The 23047-nt window shown below is 36.0% G+C and overlaps 1 protein-coding gene across 3 annotated transcripts; it reads right to left on the bottom strand.

The window, feature by feature from the left end:
• Window positions 1-4092: 4092 nt before the first annotated feature.
• LOC135682637 (uncharacterized) lies at window positions 4093-22492 on the bottom strand. 3 transcript variants are annotated; one of them, XM_065197606.2, is made up of 12 exons: window positions 21637-22492; window positions 19330-19562; window positions 17889-18011; window positions 17436-17501; window positions 15931-16159; window positions 14854-14975; window positions 14038-14061; window positions 13546-13596; window positions 12566-12653; window positions 11182-11904; window positions 10602-10783; window positions 4093-10133 (listed from the first exon to the last, which is right to left on the bottom strand). In XM_065197606.2, exons 2-12 carry the CDS (start codon window positions 19558-19560, stop codon window positions 6390-6392), a joined length of 5583 nt encoding a protein of 1860 aa, XP_065053678.2. In that variant the 5' UTR covers window positions 19561-19562; window positions 21637-22492; the 3' UTR covers window positions 4093-6389. The 3 variants fall into 3 exon arrangements, with proteins under 3 accessions (XP_065053678.2, XP_065053679.2, XP_065053676.2); XM_065197607.2 differs by lacking the exon at window positions 21637-22492 and adding an exon at window positions 20113-20598 and having other exon boundaries at window positions 11311-11904; XM_065197604.2 differs by lacking the exon at window positions 21637-22492 and adding an exon at window positions 20113-20596.
• Window positions 22493-23047: the final 555 nt, after the last annotated feature.

Below are 23047 nucleotides of genomic sequence, written 5' to 3'. Positions count from 1 at the left end.
TTCTAGCAGATTATTAAACATTTGAGGTAAAACCAGGAGATGTCGTTAATTTTCCAGGAGTGTTAACTACCTTTGCTTTAAATTGCAGTCTTTGATGGCACGGAAAACCTATGCTCAGACGAAACACCATATTTTGATGAGTAAGCTGTTGTCTACGTAGGCAAAACAACAAATTGCGAGCAAAACAAAAGAGAAAAACTTTGCCGTGGCATCCAAAACAAACAAAGAGTATTGAGAAAGGGAGAGGGTTGAAAAAGAATCTAGATTTAGTGAGTATATAGTAGCTACCCCCCCCCCCCCTCAATGGTACCAAAATGCATAAATATGAATAATAATGTTGTCTTATGCACAATGATCAATGCATTATCTGAAAGTCCCTAGGATTGGCCTGGAACTCAGTCAGGTTTTTTGCTGGATCCGCCCCTGCCTTAATAGTGAAAACTGTTCTAGGTATGATAAAGAACAATACTTTCTCAACATCCTGTTGTTGGCAAGCTATTTCACTTTGCAATTCAACTAAAATCTCCTATGCATCATGATTTTTGTGCGTTACAACCAGGAGTTTTGTACCCTAAAAAAACTTAAACTAATTGAAGCCAAAAGTCTTGACAACTTTTTAAAAATTCTATACAGAATTTATTGAGGATTGATGTCCTCGTGTAAGAACGTTCTGTGAACTTAATGGAAAGTTAAACCGGCTGTTTTGATAAAACTGGTTTCAAATTTTATTATTCCAATCTTTCTTCAAAGTTTTGTCCCGGAATAGAGACTGTGTCTTTTCTTAAGAAATTCTTTATCCATTCGCACAGTTTCTCATACCGAAGGAGCCATCAATCTGCAAAATCATCAATTTGCGCAAACCGGACGGCAGAAAGATCTCTTAAAATCCATTTTTCCAAGATATGTTATCAGATATTTTTCGGACAAGTCTACAGTTTTAAGCACATGTTCAATACCTGATCATAAATCATATCTTTTGTAAATGATTTGCAACTGTAGCGTGGAAGCAGGAGCAACACAGTCATTAGGCTAGCAGGTGTTGAGGTATTACTTTTTTTCAAAGATTTACTGCAAAACTTTTGAAAATTGACAAGAATGAAGTCATGTATTTCGTCAAATTTTTAAAGATTTCGAGATCGAGTTTAATCGAAAAGAATCTCATCAGAGAAGTTGCTTTCTTTGTAAAATCTTGGAAAAAAGTGTCTCACTAGCTGAAAAATAGCTTTGGGCTTTGGTCCAACTTTCAAAATCTATCATTTGATATCATTCAGCAGCGGTTTTCAGGACTGCGGGGCCCGGGGCCAAAGACATCTGCGGGGCCCTTTTTGACAATTTGTTTCTTTTTTCTTAGATGTAAGGCCCCTTTTGGCTACCATAATCGTGGGGCCTGTGGCCATGGCCCGCCTCGACCAAACTTAAAACCGCCGCTGTCATCATTTGATACCTAAAATTGAGGGCAATACATCATTTGATACCTACAAATTTTATTAGCCGTGTAGACGTTTCAAATACAGTCAATTTGACTGAGAATCTTCTTCATGCCAATGCCAATTGTGAATAAAAAACTTTGATTTTCGAAATGGGGCATGTTCTGACATTCTAAATAGGGTGAATAAAAAAAATTTCCGAGGCCAGCCCCCGACCCCCCGTTTCGTTTCCTATGACAGTGTTTGCAACAAACTGATTCTCAGGTAAAGTAAAGTTTTTCCGAGCCCGTTTTACAAGACCCAAAGTTATGCAATTTTAGCACCTATTGGCGCCCTTTTGGCTACTTTTCCCGGTTGGTCAAACCGTTGCCAGTCCGCAACTGGGGGTGTGGCTTAACATAGTATTTTTCTACAAATTCCAACCAAGTAGCAAGAAGATTAAAAATTTTTGTCTCTGAAAGCAGGAGGCAAACAAGAATTAATTTTATAAAAAACTGAATTGCAATCAAACTGTTGACTAAGGCTCTCCATTAAAGTTAAATCGTCGAAACCTGGAATCATAAAAATGACCTGTGTTCCAGACCCCTAACATAAAAAGAGCATACAGTTGAGTTGAATACTATTGATTCGGACCTTGAAGGGGTGTAAAAAATCGTCTGATTTCACGAATTTCCAACTTACCCTTGGTACAACTTTTGACCTGAATAGTAGTAGCTGGCAGAAATTCATTTTTCAGGTGTAGGAGGAGGTGCAAAACTCCTTCAATTTCTGCCACAAGAAAGTAAGAAAATCCAGATAAACGTGGCTATTGTTGATAGAAATGATGTAATGTGGGGTGTGTTTGATTTTCATCCAGCCCACAAATTGCACCCTCTTTCAAAAACAAGAAGCAAACACTCTGCTCTATAGGTAATCTTTAGGTAATTTTATCAGATACAGGGAGGTTCAATCGCACTTATAAAAATTCACCTAGAAGTATCAAAAGCAAATTTAAGAGACCCAAAATTATCAGCTAAAATGTTTTGATGATACCAAAATACACAAAAAAAAGAAAATCTTTTTTTTAGCGCATAAGAGACCACTACACCCCTTTTTAAGAGCCAGTAAAATTATGTTCAGGCTAAATGTTTCTCATTTTTTCGAAAATCTGAGGCTGCATTGTTCTTAATTTGTTCTTAAATTAATAGGGTGTAAGCAGTGCGATTGCTTGCTTTTTTGCTCTAGGGAGGTGTTCCGATCATTTGCCAACAACCTTCATTTGCCGAAAAGTTTGCATATTCACCGATAAAGCATTCACACATGACTAAAAATCCCCATTGCTGAGATAAAGTGTTGTTCAAAATAGCAGTTTACAGAAGCTAATCCCAAGCTTGTTCTTTAATTTGTGTCTAACCTTGGGCCAATTTGGAGGCTCGTGTTCTTAAAAAAGGGTGTAGTCATAGTAATTTAGACTGTTTCCTGTAATAGTTTAAACACATCTTTTATTCCTGCTTTTGATATTGTTATGTGATAGCTGAATCCATAAGTATCGAAAAATTAAATAATTTAATCAGGTATTCCAAAGTATCAGATGACAAGGAAAATTCTTACCCAAAGTTGTCGGATGAACATTCCTCCTCTATGCAAAACGTCCAAGTGACCCCCTGGGGTCTGTTCTCCAAATACTCTAAGGTCCTTAATAGAAGGGGGGATGCTTATTAATTTTTTGATTTTTTTCTGACCCCCCGGAGCTTATTTGGACTTCCCCCGTTTATTAATTTCTATATGCAGTCATCCATATCCCTTGTTTCATTTGTCCTTTGATCTTGCAGGTGTGAAATTTCTGTAAAGTTTCTCTTAAATGAAGAGGTTGCATTGTACAAAAGTTTTAACATAGAAAAGTAGTGACATCCAAACAAAATTTACATAGGCCTGACTGATGTACACAATGATAATTAGCCTGCTCATTTTAGTAATACAACAATACATTATTGCATGGTGATAATTGTCATTTTGCTATCGATTGTATTCAGAAGAAAATCTCCTTTGACCCCAAAAAAGAATCATCTCACAACCTTCTAAAATGTGCCATTATTTGGCGAATTTGTATATCAGTTCTACACATAGAAATAAATTGTTGCTTAAACTATACCGTTAGTCCTCGAATTGGCCCTCCCTCAAATAAGCCCCCACCCTAGAACCAAAAGTCGTCAATAAGCCCCCTCCTCCTCGAACAAGCCCCCACTTCTACTGTAAATCCTCGAATTGGCCCCCCTCGGCCGATTTGAGGTTACCTTCGATGTTTTACTAAATTTTCACATAAATTCATGCTTTTGGTGATAATCAATTAAATGTCAATAAAGAATTTCCTACTAAAATAGACAAGGTCTTTTAATAATGACTTCTTGATGTCTACTATAATTTTAAAGGACCCCTCTTCGTATAAGCCCCCCCCCCCCACCTCCAATAACCCCTCATCCAAAAATATCAAAAATAAATTCCCCAGGGGGCTAGTTCGAGGATTTATGGTAAATTGAAAAAATAAATATTTTCTTCCGGAAAAAATTCTAGAAAAACTTCTGTTGTAATATATCTGAGGACAGCTCAGAAAAACTTGGGGAAAAATTTGTTGAATTCCATTAGAAAGTTACAGCGAACAGCGCTTTATATTGAAAGAAAATTCATAGCAAGGTGTTCTAAGAATATGATACAAATTGCATCAATCAACTCGCGACAGGAGATGAAACAGGAAAACTGAAACATTTTAAAAACAAAGTGTAGTGTTCAAGTTTGTATGAAGGAAATCAGTATCAACTTACTGTGTCTACAATTTAAACTGTTGCTATATTCTTAATTTTCTTTAAATATATTGGCCTTATACCTAAAAAAATCACATCAACGGATGAAGATTACCCTGAGTTTATACTGCAGCAAGAATATGGGCAAGTGCATTAAAGTAAAGCTTAACAACGTTCACATGCTATCTAAGACGTGCGTGTCCACAAGGTATATTTAATTGCAGGATATCCTTTGAGGCTGAAAATTTCAACGTAAGTAATAACTAGATAATAAACAGTTTTTCAACTAATACAAAATTAATTAAAGGTAACCAACCAAACCAAGTTATGGTATTAGATCCATGATTAGATCACAAAGTTTTAGATATAAAAACAATATCAAAAGGTTCAATGAATTATCTCACCAACAAATATAAAAAACTTTCAGATATTCAATATACTTGACTGTAGAAAGCCAGAAAACAAGGACGTGGCCGCTGGAGTTTTAAAATATACATTAATGAAAACATTTGTCATCAGGTAAGGAACTTCCTTTAATAAACTTGCCCTTTAAACGCAAATAATAGTTACTAAAAATTTACATAGATTGAAATTATTGCATGGTACAAATACAGTATTGATAATTCAGGCAAATTAAATACGATAAACTAAATATTCAGCAAAATCGATAATTGAGCACATCTTAGCTTTAACTACTTCAAAAGGCTGCAGCAAGGTTGAGAATTCCAAGACCTTTCATTTAAGCAGAAACAAATCGTTTTAAGGGAATATTAACTTAATTATCCATGGGACTATTAAGCCTTGAAATAAGAAACTTCAGATTTAGAAATAAATCCTTTTGACGAGAATTTATTAAACAGCAGAAACGGCTTGAAGTCTTAAAGATATTTCAAAAGACACAATCTTGGATCAGCTACAAAATTCTCAATCTATTTGGTGATCAAAAGATGCCAACTGTAAATTTTCAATTTCTCATTTCTATGTAAAAAATAGAAAGCAAAAAAAATGTTTCTTGTAGTGTAAGATGTCTTTGACACATATCATACTTGTCACCTAATGAAATCGTTGCTGATGTGCGGGTGTATGCATTTGAAAATTGACGCTGCTCGATTTATTAAAAATTATTTAGAGATAAGAATTGTACAAAAATCATGAATATGAAAAGTGAACAAATTATGTGGGTATAACGCAATATAAGCAAAATTTAATTCTTAATTTGCTAAAAAATTATTTGAGAGAAGACAACATTTAAACAAGAAAACAAAGCTACATAGCTATAGAGTAAGAACACAAAAGGTAGTCTACAAATTCATTTTCATTTTTGTTACATCTGGATATAAGTTTCAAAATCAATTCATAGGTGTATGTTCGTATCGGGCTAATTTCACAGGCTAATTTAGTATAACAAATTCCTTCGTTAGTAACCTTATGGTTCATTAAAACCTTGGACACCAGCTGCTTGGGCGTCACTTGATCCAATCTCGATGAGGATGTTAGACGCTTTCGTTATTGTAAGCTAGCCTCGAAGACCCTGTTAGCTTTTTCTCGAAAAATATCAACCCTAGAACAACATTTCAGGCAACATAACTCAATCAAACGAGTTCCTAGATCAAAAAGTGCAAAACCAAATCCTTATGAGATTACGACCTTCAGAGATCGTACTCTTTAATAAATAAGGACACTGAAATGTGGGTTCTAAAAAAATTTCAACAAGAAAAAACGTATTAAATGGTAAATTGTCATTTTCTAAATCGTTATCGGAGGTGGGAAGATTCGAATTTCTGTTCTTTCTAGATTTTTTCTGAAACGCGAAGAAATGCCTAAAATTCTAGAATCAAAAAAGAAAAGTGGACTGGTTAAAGTTCTTTGATTAAAAGGTGCTGATCTAACGAAGGACTTACGGCAAAGTTAATTCTCCTGAATAAATATATATTAAGTCAACAAGGCTGCAATAGTAAAATAGATGAAGTGAACTTTATTGTGAAGATTCTGCCTTCACCAACGCCAATACAGAAATACTAGAAACCCAATGTAACGGGTTTTGCTATCACAAATAGAACTTTTCATCAAACAGCTAAGCACAGCAGTTTCTGCATTATTGGAGTCTGGTTCTACCTAAGCTTGTCACAGACAGCTGCCTATATATCTAAATATATCTCTAAATAAACGCAACTTTATCGATTTCTTAAACATTATATACCTTCGGTTTGTCTCTTCCAAAACCAATTTTCAAGCCTCCAACCTTTTTCACAGTGACAGTATCTCTATCTGAATTCTCGTTTTTATTTGCCTCTCGAATTGACGCATAATTTCCTAACTTAAGTGGCTCAATGTTAGAGTTCTGATCAGCATTTTCTTTCTGTTCAGCTTGCTCGCTATTTTCGTAACATGCATCTTGAGTATTGGGACTCGTTTCTTTCGATACAGGCTCCCGTGATAACGTAACTGGTTTTGTTGCATCGATCAAAGCAGCATTTAGTGATATTCTACGTAGCAGCGAAGGAGGTTGCACAGGTTCTGATGCGACCGACCCAGCTTGTTCAGACTGGATGCTAAAATTACTATTACCTGGTGAAGTATCTTTTTCAGGTTCTAATGTGTCATTGGGTAACACGGGTAACATTCTTGCCTTATCTCCACCTTTGCTATTTGATCGTTCTTTTTTATCTTCATGCTTAATGTCTTTGTTCATAATACTTGACGAAATATTTCCTGATGATATTTCAAATCGTCTGTTTGGGATTGCCGCTAAATTCAAAACCTCTATCTTTTTATCGGTTCCTTTGTTCGAGTTTGGTTGGTTAAAGCTCTGGATTTTCTCCTTTATGCTTTCTCTTCTTACATCATCCACCGGGTTGCTGCCGATTGACTTTTGCTTGGGTAAAGTTTTCGGACCTGTCTTCGGTAAAGTTTTTGGAGGAGCCTTCCTTGAAACAGTACTTTTAAGGATCGAAGCACTAGTTGATTTATTTGATCCAACGGTTTGCGATTTAGGTGGCGAAGCGCTTCTCAGATCATCGGGGGATATACATTTCGGCCTGTAGTTTCCAAGACCACTTTGAAATGAGAAATTAATATCATCCACATCAAAAGCATTTTTAACAAGATCTTCTGAGTTCCTTGTTGTGTCATCAAGAACACCGGGGAGATAAACATGTTTCCCTTTGTTCATGTCTTGCTTTTTGGACATACCGACGATTGATTTTACATCTTGTTTGCTTTCATTGATGTGTGTCTCACTCTGTGAAATTTTTCTCTGATCATCAACAGCTTTTGCAGATAAGTCAGGTTCACTCTCTTCTTTTGATGTTTTCACTTCCAAACGACTAAACTCTTTTGATTGCTCATTGACTCCAGCAGCTACCTCAACCTCTTTATTTTCTACGGAAACGTTTTCAATTCGTTGATTCACTGACACATCACTGTCAATGTTGGGGCTGCTTTTCTTTTCAGCTAGTTTTGGCTTAAATGAAGATGTTGGCCTAAATACCTGAGGCTTGAAAGTGTACGGTGCAGATATATTGGACTGTTTTTTAACCTTCTTAGACGAATCTAATTCTTGCTGCTTTGAAACGTTTTCTAACTCGTTGATTCCTTGTTGTTTGATTACCGAAACAGGAAAGGCTTGCTCGTTTTCTTTATTCACAACAACACAAGCACCAGTATCACCGATGGTTGAAGACTCTTTCTCAATCTCGAATATTTTGCCTGTGAGCTCATTCTCTTTCATTTGATGAGCATCTGAAGAGTTGACCTGTTGGAATTTCATTGAAGGCAACGTTTCATCCTTGACGAAAGCGACTTCCTTTTGCGAAGCATGATCTTCATTAGAAATTTGGTCAGTCACGTTTTTATTGTTCTGATTCACCTCTGACTTTAGAATTTGCCTACTTTCACTTATGCCTTTCTCAGTACTGTCTGAACTTTCAACAACTTTATCGTCTTTCAATGGCTGAGATGTTTTTAAATTCTTACTGCCTGCTTGTACTGTCCCTGAGCGTTCACTGGCAATTTGCTGTATCTTGGCATACAAGCCCAACAATGGTTTTTTTGTTGAATCGCTATCTGAAGTTCGTATTGCCGAAGATACCAGATTCGCAGATGGTCTTTTGGGAAGAACCTTTGGCTTTGCTTGAGAGTTTACAACAGCTGTATTGGTGATGGAACTTTGCTGTGCCACAGAGGCAGTTTCTTCTTGCTGCTCATCTTCAAGATCAACATTAAAACTAGACTCTATTTTCAACACTTTTTTGGGCTTCTCCTCTGTTTTAAAACTAACACTTTCTTCAATTTTAGAAGTATTTTCGTTTGTAATTACGTCAACAGATGGAGGTTCAAATACTTTGGCCTTTGGTGATTCTGCTTGACCCTCCTCAAAATTTATCTCCTTTTCAATCACGAGAAAATGTCCTTTGTCATCTCCATTCTCGTGCTCAGTTTTTGGTGGTGTTTTCTCAATCCTTTGCACATTCTCGTCTTTCAGAGTTTCTTTTTCAGTTTTTCCCTTTTCAAAAAGCTCACGTTGTTCTTTAAGTTGTCGCTTCAAGTCTTCAATTTCCTGTCGCTCTCTGATAAGTCGCTCATTCTCCTTTTCCTTTTGAATTTCCAATTCCTTGCGTAACCTTTCAAGTTCGCGAAACTCCTGTTGCTTCTTCAAATTGTCAATTTCATATTGTTTTTGCTCTTCATCTCTTCGTCTTTCCTCTTCCTCAATCCACCAATTTTCCTCTTCATCATTGCTGTTCTTTTGTTCTTCCATTATTTTATTTTTTCCACCTTCCTCGACTATCTTTCTTCCCTCTACTTCAACCCGCTCACTATGCTGTTCTCCAACTCTCCTTTTTTTCTCTTCCTCCATTCTCTTCTCTTCTTCTTCTGCAAGTTGTCTCCTTTTTTCTTCCTGAAGCCTTTTCTTTTTTTCTTCTTCAAACTTCTTCCTTGCTTCTTCCTCTTTCTTTTTTCCATTTTCTATTTCAATTCGAAGTCTTTCTTTCTCCTCTTTCATTTTCCTGAGCATTTCAGTTTCTTCTCTCTTCCTTAACTCTTCCTGCCTTCTTAAAAGCTCTTCATGCTTCTCTTTTTCAATTCTTTGCCTATCTGCTTCTTCCAACAATTTCTTATGTTTTTGATCTTCCTGCTCTTTTCTTTCTAGCTCCAATTTTACTCTTTTTGTTTCTTCAGCTATTTGCTTTCTCTCTTCCTCCTTTTTTTGTCTTTCCAGTTCTTTCTTTCTCTTCTCCGCTTCGACAAGCATCTTTTGTTCTTCGTACTTTTGCTTTTCCTTCTGTATTTCCTCTTTCTCAGTACCCTTCATAGCTTTGTTAAATAGTTTGTCACCTTGATTCCCAAATTCATCGGTTATTTTCAGAGATTTTGCTTTCTCGGTTTCTATTTGATTTCCATTTATTTTTAAAGAATTGGTCGCATGTGATTCACTATGTTCAAAATCAACATTCATATGTTCGTTCCTAACTGCTTCCACCACTGAATCTGTTTCTGCTTCAGTAGTATCTGTTTCAAAACTTTGATAAGAGTCTTTCTCCGGTTTTTCAGTAAATGTCTCACTGTTATATCGAGCAACATGCTGTCCTGTAGAACGTTGTTTATTGGCATTGTTGTTATCAACTGAATTTTGCACTGCTCCTCCATATACACCTAATACGTTCTTTGTATCTAAACTTTCCTTTTCTTTATCAATCATCTTCTGAAGGATCGTCTGCTGCAGCAATAAAGGCTTGACTAATACTTCTCTCTGTTCTTCATCTTGAACGTCACTTAGCAGTTCCAAACTATGCAGTATTGTCTTCATTTGATTTTCAAGTAAATCCACAGAATATCCGACCCCCGTCTTGATTTCTCCTACAGCCTTACTGTTTTTACTTTCCATATTTGAATCCTTGATTTTAGCCTTGCCAGGTTTTGTCAATATCTAAAATTAAACAAGCGATAAATCAAAAGACGCATTATGTTATCTTAGTAAAAATAGCTCAGATTTAACTTCAGCAAACAAAAAGATAATCAACCATAATTAGCACGAATGCTCTGCCAGATTTTCCCTCAAAATTTCTAGCTAGATTTTAATATATGATTGCTAAAAATGTATGTAGAAGTAAACTACGACACATTTAAGAAGTCCGGGAGTTTTTCACCTAGTTGCTCCATAATTCCTTCGGTTTCAGGAAAATATACGTGAAGCATAAAAGTTCCTGCTAATCTGAAATATTGGACTTTAGCTTTCCGCAAGACGACCTTTCAGAAATGCAAAAAAATACTGAAAACTGTTATCTAAAATACAAAATCTTGCATCGTCAGGGACTGACAAATAGGAAGGCAATCTATATTTAAATGGTTGCATTTAGCCGAACAAAGCGCAATAATTGCATTAAAAAGTACAAACCTTCTGTTTATCTTTTCCCGTGGACATCATCCTATACACATCATTGCTGCTGACCCTTTCCCTGACTTCACTATTTGACTTTCCAATATCCTCCCTGGTAGCATGATTTTCAAGGGGATTTCGCTCACCAGATGAATCAAGCTTCAACGATTTTCTAACTTCAAGACTTTTGACAAGTTCATCTAAAAATTTGCAAAGCCAATGTTAGCAAATACAAAGACTTGGAGCAACAAAACAGCCACAAGGCTAACAATTTTTTAAATATGAAGCATACTGATAAGCAAATAATTAAAAAAAAAGACAGTTTTGAATTGGCAGTCTACAACCATCTATCTTCAAAGAGAAATAACTTTTTACCATACAGCACATCATCATAGTAAATTTACTAGTTGAGAGTAAAAGCTAGAAGGAGCATTTGCAGAAACACTTAAATTTAAGATAGGTAAATTCTTGATTTGGGAAACAATTCAAATCCGAAAAGCAGTTTATTAAAAAAAGATCTGAATTGTAAATTCATAAGTTAGTTTGTTCTATGCTTCAACAGCTCTGGCTTGAAATTACAAATGACTCATGTACTCACTCATGAAATTAGCTCCTTTATCTTGGATTGGAGTTGTGGCAGAGAGTGGTCCAACTGGTGAGAAGACCTCATCAGGCGGAGATTCAATAGGCGGTGGGGGCAGAAGTAGGGAAGGTGGGGACTTAGTACCTGATTCTAGTGGACTCGAAGACACCGATGACGAGCTGGCACGTCTAAACTGGGTAACAGTCTCTTGTGATTTCAGTGCATTTGTCCCGGTGTACGGTGCTGACGGTGGTGTGGAGTCAATGGTAGATTCAACGGAGCTGCCAGTACTCAAAGCACTTGGGGTGGGTGAACTGATAGCTTCAGCACTAGGATTAACCCCTGGTGGCAGAGGTGCTCTTCTCTTCTCTTTCACAGACTTTTTTTCTGTAACTGCCATTCCAAAACCATCCTCTTCATCTTTGGAGTTAACTGATGTCATCGAGGAGGCATGAACCAGTTGTCCATGTGATCCTGGTGGCAAAGGGGCCTTTCGTTTCTTCTTAAAGGCGATTGCGTTATTTGCTTTACCTTTGTTCATTTCGTGTATCGGTGAAACAGTGCCTAAGGAATAGGCTCTTCTAAGATCAAAGCCTTTGTCTGCGGATGTTGAAGCTTCCTGGACTGATGCAACTCTAGCAAAATCGTGGTTTGTCTTGGTGGGGCTTTCACAAAGAGCTGTAACCTTCTGCGCAATTTCCCCCACTTCGTCCAGCACCGATCGTGAAAGTTTGGTGTCTATAGAAAAGATGAAATCAGGTTTCTTACCCAGGAACATAGTAGAATCAAATCCCCATTTGCAGAAAATTTTTGAGATTATTTCGTACAAATGTCGCAGTTTTCTACAGGTCACTGAAAATTTCGAGTGAGATTAAAAAATACCTATCACAACACACTATTTTTGGATGCATCCAAGAAACTTTTCAAGATATACCAGATATTTTGTTGTTAAAAAGACCACACATTTTCTTAACTATGCCGTGACAAAAACAACAGCTGATTAGAAGTTTAAGGAAAATTTCGGTATAGATGTTTAGTACTCTATTCATCTAACATGATAAATACAAACTTCAACCCGTATTCGTTGAGCATGCTATAAATTGACAGCTCATTCCAAATACGTTTAAATGCATCGCAAACAAAACGGCAGGAGCAACAAAGTCTTGGCAGGTCCAAGCTGAATGCTACCTGAACTAAAAGCCATTGCGCAGTAATTATTCATAAGATTTTTCTATCAAAGATTTGGAATTTTTAAACCTAATATCTGGACTTCAGTTCTCTTAAGCACTAGCTTCTTATCAAACACAAACAAATGCACCAAATCAAGGATGGCAATCTATTCGGTTTTCTGCATCAAATTATCAGAAGATATTAAACTAAAACGATTTAATAATATTACCTCGGATTTTTTTAAGGTACACAGTGCCACCCTTTTCTGCGATGAACTCCTGAACAATTGCATGCACACGAGGCCTCTTCAGTTCATACTTCGAAACAGAATAATAACATATTTCAAATTAAGATTTTTATGATCGAATGAGATCGTAGTCCTATGTGATAACCTGACCGTTCGACAGACGAATCCAAAGACTAACTAAAGTCGGAATGAGGAAACTGTGCGAAAGAATAAAAGTGATACATATTTCCGGCTTCCTGAAAGATTTCTACAGGGAAGCTTATGTTCCGAATAAAACAAACGCTGTGAAACTTTACACAAGTGCGATATTCTAATTTCTTAATAATTTGGCCTTTGTTGAGGGATGACGTGATGTAAACACGAACAACTAAAAACAATGACACTTACTCGTCATGAACACATTGCCTTGGCTTTATTTCAGAGAATTGCACAGAGAACTTCGAAAAGGAAAGCCCTCTTTCACTTGTCTACAATGCTGTAAAGCATTATTTTCTAAACATCTAGCGACTTCTATTATTCTATACAACTGATAACTCTACTCTTTCAGTGGTTTCATCAATAATTTATCATTGTCGGGAAGGAAAAGTCGTGTTTTCGCGAGTTAACGGTTCACAGCAGATAGAAAGAAAATGCTTGAGGTTTCACAGATTCTTGCTTTTCCGAAAAAAGATTCGGAGAATCAATAAAACACTGTGATGCTAAAAGAGTATCAGAGATTACGCAGCCCAATAAGGTTTTTCACGTTTTCAGTACAAGAAACATCTTTATTTTCCTGCCGGTAAATGGTCTTTCAATGATTCAGTGGAAAATAAGATCAGAAACCCTAAAAAACACTGTAATAGAATTCTGTTAACTTTCGTCAATGCAAAACAAAAACCAAAACTGTTTGGTCGCATAAAGCAGCCGACTTTAATAGCTAACAGATCCAAAGATATGTGAAAATAATAAAAACTGAAACTCACCGTATGGATGTTCGCAAGGTCGAGAAAATTAATCACCAGCTGATCAGAAACCTGAGGCGAAATAAATTAATAACTGAACTGAAGGGCAAAGTAAAGTAAACAAACCTAGGGTGCAAGGTTCATCAGGGCATTTGTTTAGGTACGCCGAAAATATTTAATTAAACTGTAAAAATTGTACGCTAGACAAAGAAAACTGATTAATAAAGGAAACTGTGGTGTACGAGTCTTCTTCATTTTATCCTTTCTCATATTGACTATGTACGTGGCTTCTTGTTTTAAATCAAGTTTTACGTACGCCAAAAAATTTTTTATTGGGTTGCAGGCCGAACGCCGAAAAAAACTTCGAAGATCTTCAAGCCTTAGTACATGGAATGCACCCGGGAAAGAAACGAAAGTCGAAGAGGAATCAATTTTGCTTGAAAATTGTTCTTCTACCAAACACATCTTTAAAGCCCAAATGAAAGAAATTGAAATGAATAATAAAGTACTTACATGTAAGACAAAATCCTGGTCGGCCTACAACAAAAAGTAAATTTCAAAACCCCGAGCAGGTGATGTTTCAAAAAAGTAAAGATTAGGTTGAGGATTTTTCTTAAATCATACGTGCTTGCATCTTAACAAATTCATACTTGCAATTTGAACCATCGATGGCGTGCATAGAGGCATTGTATAAATGAAGTATAAACCTCTCAATCAAAACGCAGAATTCATTCAGAAGGATACTAAGATTATATAATAACAAAGTAATATAAATAATAAAGAAACATCTTGAATCACTATGAGATGTAAGGTATCAGGCTTAACATACATATGTGAACAAGAAAAATCTGGCTGCGTGACTGGGGTACAAATGTATTGAATCAGTGGGAAACACAATCAAAATCGACAATTTAGTTGCTTTGTAAAGCAGATCAGCGTATTGTATAGTAGCAGCCGGTCACTGAAGAGCAATCATATCAAAGTTGAAGAAGAGGATTATTGTCTACATAAGTCAAATGCTCAACATGAGCAACTCATTTACGATAGTTTGCAGTACAGAGAATACTGGTTATCTTAGCTGCCGTCCCAGCAAGACAAATTTTCTTCCACCACTGACAATCGCAATGGGGTGTGTCACCCAATCGGAAAAATTAATTTAAAAAAGGACAATCTTTTTGCAATTTAAGGTTACTTTGTCGTAAAGTTTATACTGGTAGGCAAATGAAGGATGACTCGCCCAGTTTGATGACAACTGGACCCTGTTCATCCCCCCTCAGCACAAAAGCTAGAGACGGCCCTGCATATGACGTTGATAAGCATAGGTTCTACCTTCGATGGAGAGCTTGACCTTTCACTCTTCCCTTGCCGTTGGGAAACCGCACCAGGCTTCCTACCATTTTTTCTCTCCGTGATAATTTGCTTCGTGTCAAGGCTAAGACTCTTCTTTAGTTCTATGAAAACAACAACAACAAAAACATAACAAAGTGATCTTGAACGGCGTTTACAAAGTCGCATTTTTTACTAAATTCAACGAGTTTTGACATTATTTAACGTTGTGTTGAAAAAACTACAAGAAAGCTGCTGCTTTGATTAAAGAAAGGAAGCTTGAAGAATAACAAGGTCAAAAATTCAAAATTTTCTCATTTGTTAATAGTGAAGCAGCCATGACATCAAGACTGCGAGAGGGACTCACGACTAATACGAGTGACAAAAAAATGCAGAAAAAAGGACCACCTCACAACGTCGAAACACAACAAAAAACACTAATAAACCAACTATCGTGTGTGCTGAAATTTCGCCGCAACCACAGTGCTTCCTGAGAGATACATCATAAAATTGGGTAGCCTTGCATAAACAATCTTCATTTTTTCAATCCCATTGAAAAAGCCGCTGGATGGGCATGAAACAGCTCGTAACTAAAAATTAACATTCGCCAAAAACACGTGAATCACCTGTATCACTAAATACAACTGTTACTTTCTGCACATGTAAGTGAGTGGAAGAAACAAGTGATTTTAAGGTGGGAAACAAAGGAGATGAAACAGTTGATCAAGGAAAAAGGAGAAGAAAAATTCGACAAAGGGAGATGGATTCGTGCGTGGTAGAAACGAAGGTTTATGCCACGATGGAGATAAAAAAAATCAGTGTGCTAAGAAGAATAACAGTGAAAAATAACAGTGAATTACGAGTAGAAAAACCCGAAATCTTCCATTCAACTAAACTCATGGGGAAACCAGCAGAGTCTGCGCGCAGGCTAAATCGAACGTCCTAGAAGAAGGGGAGGGGTAGTTGAAATTCTATTGAGCTACAGAAGGAAAGCAAGCAGCAGGTTAAAGTCAATAAGTAAACAAATTAAACCGGCATACTCAATCAAAATAAAGATAATCCGCATTTGCCACTGCTTACCTCGTTTGTCAACAAGTTTTAAGTGACTGCATTCCAAGTCTGCCATTTTGCATGAAATCGGAACCGGATTATTAGCTATGGTGTTGTAATTGATAGCATAGAAACTCTGGTTTAGATTTTCGTCCCCACACACGTTATTTAATAAGCCATCTACTGTGAGATTTTTATCAACTGTGAACTGGCGTGAATCACCATTCGCGAGTATTATGTCAATTGTCACACTTGATTCCTAATATGAAAGAAAACCCAAGACAAATGTTTTGAAGCAAGAGAAATTGACGTCATAAACGAAAAAAAGAGATAAAGCAAATAGAAGTTTCCATATGATATGTAATGTTAGATGTCCTTAAATGTGGCTATGTTCTATACGAAAGATTCGATTCCACTATCTTTATAAACAATAAATATATAACAATTACAACAAAAAACTGGTTTAATTTAAAAACAGTATCTCTAGGGTTTGTGAATCATTTTTTGCATTTTTCTCGTTTCCTAGTAAGAAAGATAGCACTATCTGATATTGACATCTGATATTGACTTCAAATCTCTACTTGATACAATTGTTTGTGATAAGAGAAGAACTTTATATAACCAGCTGCAGACTGTTGATTCAGTTGTTCTGACAATACTAAGCAGTCTGGAAAATTCTTTACAAAATAGGTTTGCTTTGGTATAATGTTCAGAATCATGTCACAATTCATAGAATGAGTAACAGTAACAGTCTAATAATTTTGTCTGCTGTTGGTTAATTTTTCTTGCCGAACTTTACTTAAATAATATGGTTTATAAACAAAATTGGGTATAAATTTGAGTGGCATGTATATAGAAAATTTGCTTAATTCAACTTTGATATTGTTCAATTTTTAGCATTAGTAATAGAAGCATAAATAATGATTTATCAAAATTTGAATTCGCAAAACTCACAAAAGCTTGTGCAATGAAAACAAACAGATTTACAAAAGTACAACTCTCAATTGTGAGCTTTGTTAAAACGAAATCTTTGAGCAAGGCAATTTAGTTTTAGAATTTCTTATTTTTGACCATATGACCTGAAAAATACTTTAAGATTATGAATGAAAGAACAATCTGACAACGATGATGCTACGTTGGATCCTGGTTATGAGCCAAAGTGCCTTTGAGTCCTAAAATTCTAGTTCACTCTAAACTGAAATGAGTAAAAGTTTTCAACATGGTTGTTCCTTGTAAACCTCAAACATGAGTTTCCTTTTTCTCAATTGCAAAATTAAATTGTCAATAATACAATTGGATTCACCTTGGGCTAAATGTTTTACATCATTTTAGTCTACTCAAAAAGATCAAGATTTATTGAGCTCCAGGAAAATTTTTATGCAAAAACAACTTGGAGAGCCTCTGACTTCTAATATTGCAGATTATTCTTAGATAGTGCAAACTTCATTTCATAGGGGCCATACATGAAATCTAATGTTACCTTCTACATATAATTCATGACAGTGAAATAGCTTGACTAAAAACTCATTTCCTACCTTCAATTTCTTGGCATTTTCAGCATGCACTAATTCTTTCACAAGTGCAGAGAGCTGATCACAAAACTAAAAAATAATTGATCATATAATATTTAAAATATAATAAAATGTTGAATTTGTTCATACATAAAATGCAAGCAAAAATACACAAACACAGACATGCAGCTGGATTTAAACAAGTTTAGGGAACAAAGTCTGTACAAAAACAGATTTCTTTCATATAAGTTTCATATTTACCTCTCTCTACTTTTGATCTCATTTTTCCTTGGTATTTTGCATTACAATAGTCAGGGGATAGGCAATCATATGAAGGACCCTGTAGCATTACAGACTGAGGGGGCTAAACATGCTAAAACCAAGAGCAAGGTGAATTTTACATGGATTTAAGTTTGTAAATTATGGTCTAGAAATATGATGGCAATAAATTTCTAAACAATAACACAAGAAACAAACCTCTTGTGCAATATTTGGTTTAGCAAATCTTGCCCCATGCACTAATTTTTCATCATCCCACTTTACAAAGTTGCCTTTCACATTTGACTTTGTTGAGGATGTGATGGTGTAATTCAGCAATTCCTATGAACAATGAAAAAATGCTATAATAAGAAACTATGCAAACCACAATGCCTTGATGAAATACATCACTAATACACCCTGTTTGTCTAATATTTATCTATAATTCTAAACCAATCACTGATAGCATCAGATTGATATAAGACCACTCTTCTGCCTTTGATCTTTAGAAACACTCAATTTATTTGATATATATTAGTTAATATTTCACAGCAGCAATTCTAAAACTTCTAGCCACCAAATGGGAAAGAGATATGCTGACATTGAAGAAAAATAATATGGGTACACATTCTCCAATTTGTGCTTCTCTTAAACAAATAAAGCATACGCTCTTTTTTTATAAGAGCTGTATAGAAACATAAGCCTAAAAAATAAGAACAAATTAAGAACAAGCTCAGGCTGAGCTACTGTAAAATTTAAAGGCATCCGGTAATGGTAAATAGACCTTCTCTATAGGGGGTCATTTGGTTCCAGCGTGATCGCTGCTGTTTCATGTGATATTTGCATCCGTTGTTGACAACTTGCCATTGATGGAAATTGTTTTGTCAATCAGTACCAGGTGAGTTCATGTGACCAGTTCCAGGTCAACCAATAGCACCGCAGTCATAAAAAACCATGACTCAGCTGATTTTGGCACTTAGGGTATACCCAATCCATTTTATCATGACTCAATGCCTTTAAGTTTGAAGAACAATATTTCATCTCAAAAAGGAGATTTTTGCCATCTATTGGTTCTTTTTTGGTGAATTTTCACATTAGTAGGCAGACAAAGGATGTTCTACTCATTTTGTTGGCAAATGAGGCCTGAATGGCTCCTTAGAGCACAATAGCTAGCAATTGCACTGCTTACACTAATTGTTTAAGAGAAAAATAAGAATAATCCAGCCCCAAAAAAAATTTCTGGTTCTTATAAAAATAGTGTAAATTATTGCCAAGAAATTAGGCATATATTTTTCAATGCAGAAATTTTTCAAGAAACTGCAAAAAAATATGACATGGAACTCAATTCCACTTTTCACCAAAATAGATTGAGCTGAAACTTAAATTCAGAAGAAAACCTATTGAATCTTTAATCTAGTGATTACCTAGTGATCAAACTCTGATCAAACAAGGGAGTAAAATGTTACATACAAGACTGAGTTGAGATTTGATCACCATGCAACTAAGATCTAATCCAAAATAGAGACTTGTTGCTTGAAAAAACTTTTTGCTACATTAAATAAATCCTCAGGCAGTTTGTTGCCACATTAAACAAATCCTCAGGCAGCAATAGATCTAAACAAGAAATTATCCATCAGGAAAATTAATGGCAACTTGTTACCCTTTCTTGAGAGTCTGCTGCCAGAATCTGATAAGTGCAGTCAACATCATTTCTTTTGTCAACAAAATTAATTCTTATGTAATCTTGAATCTTTGTCTGCCATTTGTTTTCTGGGTCAAAGGAATACACTATGCCATAAAATGCGCCAATTATCACAGTTTGTGTTTCTGCTGGCAGCTTAGGAACTCTTGACCTTGGCTGAGGTGGCATAGCTGGTCCAGATCTTTTCATTTCTGCAAGAAAAGATATGGTCTTAGGAGAGATAACTCTCTTTATGAATGGCATGGGAAATTTAAGAGAAGTTTGTTCAGAAAGCAAACATTCATAATGGGAAACAAAAAGGTGGCAACATCCTTTGTTCCCACAATTAAATTGAAACATTGGTGTAAAGATTTTATTCTCCAACACTTAATAGGGTCTCTTCATAACAGAATCAAAATAAACCGGGCATACACTCTTTGATCTAAGTCTTAATATGCCAATTATATTATCGTGTTGGCATTTTCTGTTAACGAAAATCCTTGTCTTTGAATGTTTGTTTAAGAATATGTAGTGTTTACAGAATTCTGGTTCAAAACCTCACGTTACCAACTGAAAAATTTTTACTTCTAGCGACTCAAACAAACCAAATGTTGTGGTAGCCGAAATAATGTTGGTCGAGGAGTACAAACCTTTCCTATCCTTGGCGAAACATGAAATGCATGATAAATGCGTTGAATTTGACAAAAAATATATGTCTTTAAATACTTTAACTATCAAAAGTGCACTAAATGAAATATTTACCTAAATAAAATGTGTTTCACCAGCCTCCAGATAGTTATTTACATAGACATTCGGCACAAATTAATATCAACTTGAATGAAACAGCCATTTAAATTTTCCGAACAAGTAGACCATAAGCGCGTTCAACTGAATTATCAGAATCTGCTAACAGTAACATCGATAGTCCGATGAATTTCAAGTGTCAAGCACTAAAGTGTATCAAAGAATACAAGCGCTTTCCAAATCATGAGTGAGTGACGTGCATGCACTCAAATCTCGCCATATCTACAACCAAGCAACACATTGTTTTCTCTTGTAAGGCGGGTAAAGTTGTGTCATCGAGGTCAAGGAGGTCTTATTCGAATTCAACGGATTACTCAAACTCAAATCTTTTTCAGCGAGCAAACAAATTAAATACAATATACTGATTTAAAATACAATTTCTAGAAAATTTGAAATTAGAGCAATAAGTAAGATCAGAAAATTGATTGGTATTTTATTATGTTGAGAGACACATGCAGGCCTGGTTTCAGGAATTTTTTTGGGGGGGGGGGGGGGGGTGCAAATTTTTATCTACCGAGTACATTTTGGCAGCATTACACTGCGTTAATGCAATCAGAATATTTCAGCATTGTTAATATTTAAATTTCAGCTATTACAAAGCAACTTCAGCTGTAAAACTATAAGCTTTATGAAAGTTCTAAAATAAGCTTTTGTGGTCACGTAGTTTATTCAACCTTTAGAAACACTGAATCGAACTCTTCTGTTCTTTAACTGGACCCACTTCTTGATAACAGATAAGATAAGATCATTTTATTATCAGTCTTTTTGTGTCATCGTTTAGTTTAAATGATTCCTACACAGAACGGAAAGTCTTTAACAAAAATGCAAGTAAATTGGGTGTGGTAAGAGTGTGGTCATGGGTGTGGCCTCTTGAACTTGCTGCCAGCATGGCCCCCCTTCCCAACTTTTTAGGACGGCACCTGTGGCCATAATATAATTATATAGCCATTCTTCGTATATCATGTTTTTAATGTCATTATCATTCAGGGGCATAGGAGGTATTTCAAATTCTAAAAGCTTATAACGAGGTTTATGTTTCTCTTCTCTGTCATTCGTTCTTGGTTTTGTTTTTGTTGGAAAATATCATACATCAAAAATGGACCACTGTTTTCAAAAATGCACACAATCCCAACGAACAGGCCCTTTCTGGCCCTTTCGAGGTACGGGGATCCATACGGACGGTGCCTCAAGGCATAGGGACAGGAAAAAACGATTTATGAGCAATGGTATTTTTATGTCTTCGTTGTAGAATGGTTCATTCATATATGTGAAAACTCAATTGTACGTGCGTTATTGCCTTTTACTGAATTTAAATCAAATATAATTGTATAGGAAATGATCTAATTTTTCCGGTATGTTAAGGAAAGAACCCTGAGAAGCATGACACCAATTGTACCAAAACAACTCTAAGAATGCAAATCACCTCATACTGAGCAAAATGGTTTAACACTTCACTACAACCACAATAAAACATTCCCTCACCAGAGCTTCCACTATGTAGTCCTTCACCTAAAACAAGAGTTCTTCAGCTATCTGCTTCTTTTAAAAAAATAATATTTTTTGAAGGACGTTGAAGCAAACCAAATGCCAGTCTTCACATCAGGGTCTTCTTACCCATAGAGATGGTCTCACCCCTGTTTCACGATTGGACGTTCCTGCACATCACTCGATATACGAAAATGGTTTATTATTCTACCTTTCAACGGGTAGCAGATGATCCCGTCCGGAAAATTGATAGGTGAAAATTTTTTAATGGAAATGGAGCGAGGATCACTTGTTGTGGCAATTTGGCGATGGAACGGTGAAACAAAAGAGGGCCGTAAGGTCTTTAGATTGCGAGGTCAGAAGCGGAGATTGTATAGTGTAGTGGAATTAGATATAAAAACGGTCTAACCCGGATAAAAATAATATAAAGCTGTAATTTGGCACAGATGCTCTCTATACTAAGTCGGAAATGACCAGAAAAAAAGCCCCATCAATTGGACATTGGGAATTCCTTATATGTGCAAATACCACAATGGCGCACTGATCAGTAGTGGTTCAAAATTTTAATGTTGCTAAAACCACATAGTATGTACATCTTTTGAAAGTTAATTTCATGCTGAATAACTTTTATTTAACATACGTACCCTTAGAATATGCAAATTTAGTGGTGATTGGGCAGAAACAAAGTGGGACGAGTGAATATTGAAAAGCGCGCGGAAAAATGGCTGATCCTCCTGCTGAATATTTTCATTTTATATCGCAAATTCCATCGATGCAAAATCATTGTATGTGAATAAGATAAAGTATTATAATACCCTCTCAGCCCGGGCTGACTCAACCCGGGCTCACTCAGCCCGGGCTGACTCTAGTGAATATTTTTTTCTGCAGCAGCAGATTCCGGTCAAATCTAATGAAAAAAACAAATATTCAAAACAAAGTTACTCGCGACCGAACGGTCCAAACAACATGATTTTTTCATTATAAACTAATTTAAAGATGAAGATTTCAAGTCTGACAGTTTTTCAACTTTTTTCATTGACATCCTCCATCTTTGTAATTTTTGTTACTAAGACGTAAGAAACACTGCCAAATTCAGTGCAAATTCAAAGTGGCTGCACAAAACTACAGCTTGATGCTGGGCCAGTAATATTCCCTTTATGCCTTTCTTTACCAGAAAAAGAGATAACTTCCAAATTACGTATAATCCAAAAAATTGCAAACTTTTCAATTGAAAAGTGCGGACGTGAAAAAGAGGGTGTTTTGAGAGTACCTAGGACCCAAAACCCGGAAAATAGTTATGAAAAACGGAAAACCCGGACTTGGAAATTGGGAAATCCTGAGACAAATATATATACTTCAACGTGGTTCACCTTTTCCCGTGTTCTGCATTAAAAGACCTTCGTACCCG

Source organism: Rhopilema esculentum, chromosome 16, assembly GCF_057945365.1.
Source record: "Rhopilema esculentum isolate cy_ngs chromosome 16, ASM5794536v1, whole genome shotgun sequence".
Classification (NCBI taxonomy): Eukaryota; Metazoa; Cnidaria; class Scyphozoa; order Rhizostomeae; family Rhizostomatidae; genus Rhopilema; species Rhopilema esculentum.
Note: the sequence above shows the minus strand (reverse complement) of the source record. Positions and strands in the feature narration are given on the sequence as shown.

What these genes read in the sequence shown, in the direction of transcription:
- LOC135682637 (XM_065197606.2), bottom strand. Translation starts at nt 19,560, where the DNA reads ATGAAAAGATCTGGACCAGCTATGCCACCTCAGCCAAGGTCAAGAGTT. An exon ending in CAGCAGACTCTCAAGAAAGG is followed by an intron (nt 18,012 to 19,329) that starts GTAACAAGTTGC and finishes CATTGTTCATAG; the next exon opens with GAATTGCTGAATTACACCAT. An exon ending in GGTCAAGCTCTCCATCGAAG is followed by an intron (nt 14,062 to 14,853) that starts GTAGAACCTATG and finishes TTTTTGTTGTAG; the next exon opens with GCCGACCAGGATTTTGTCTT.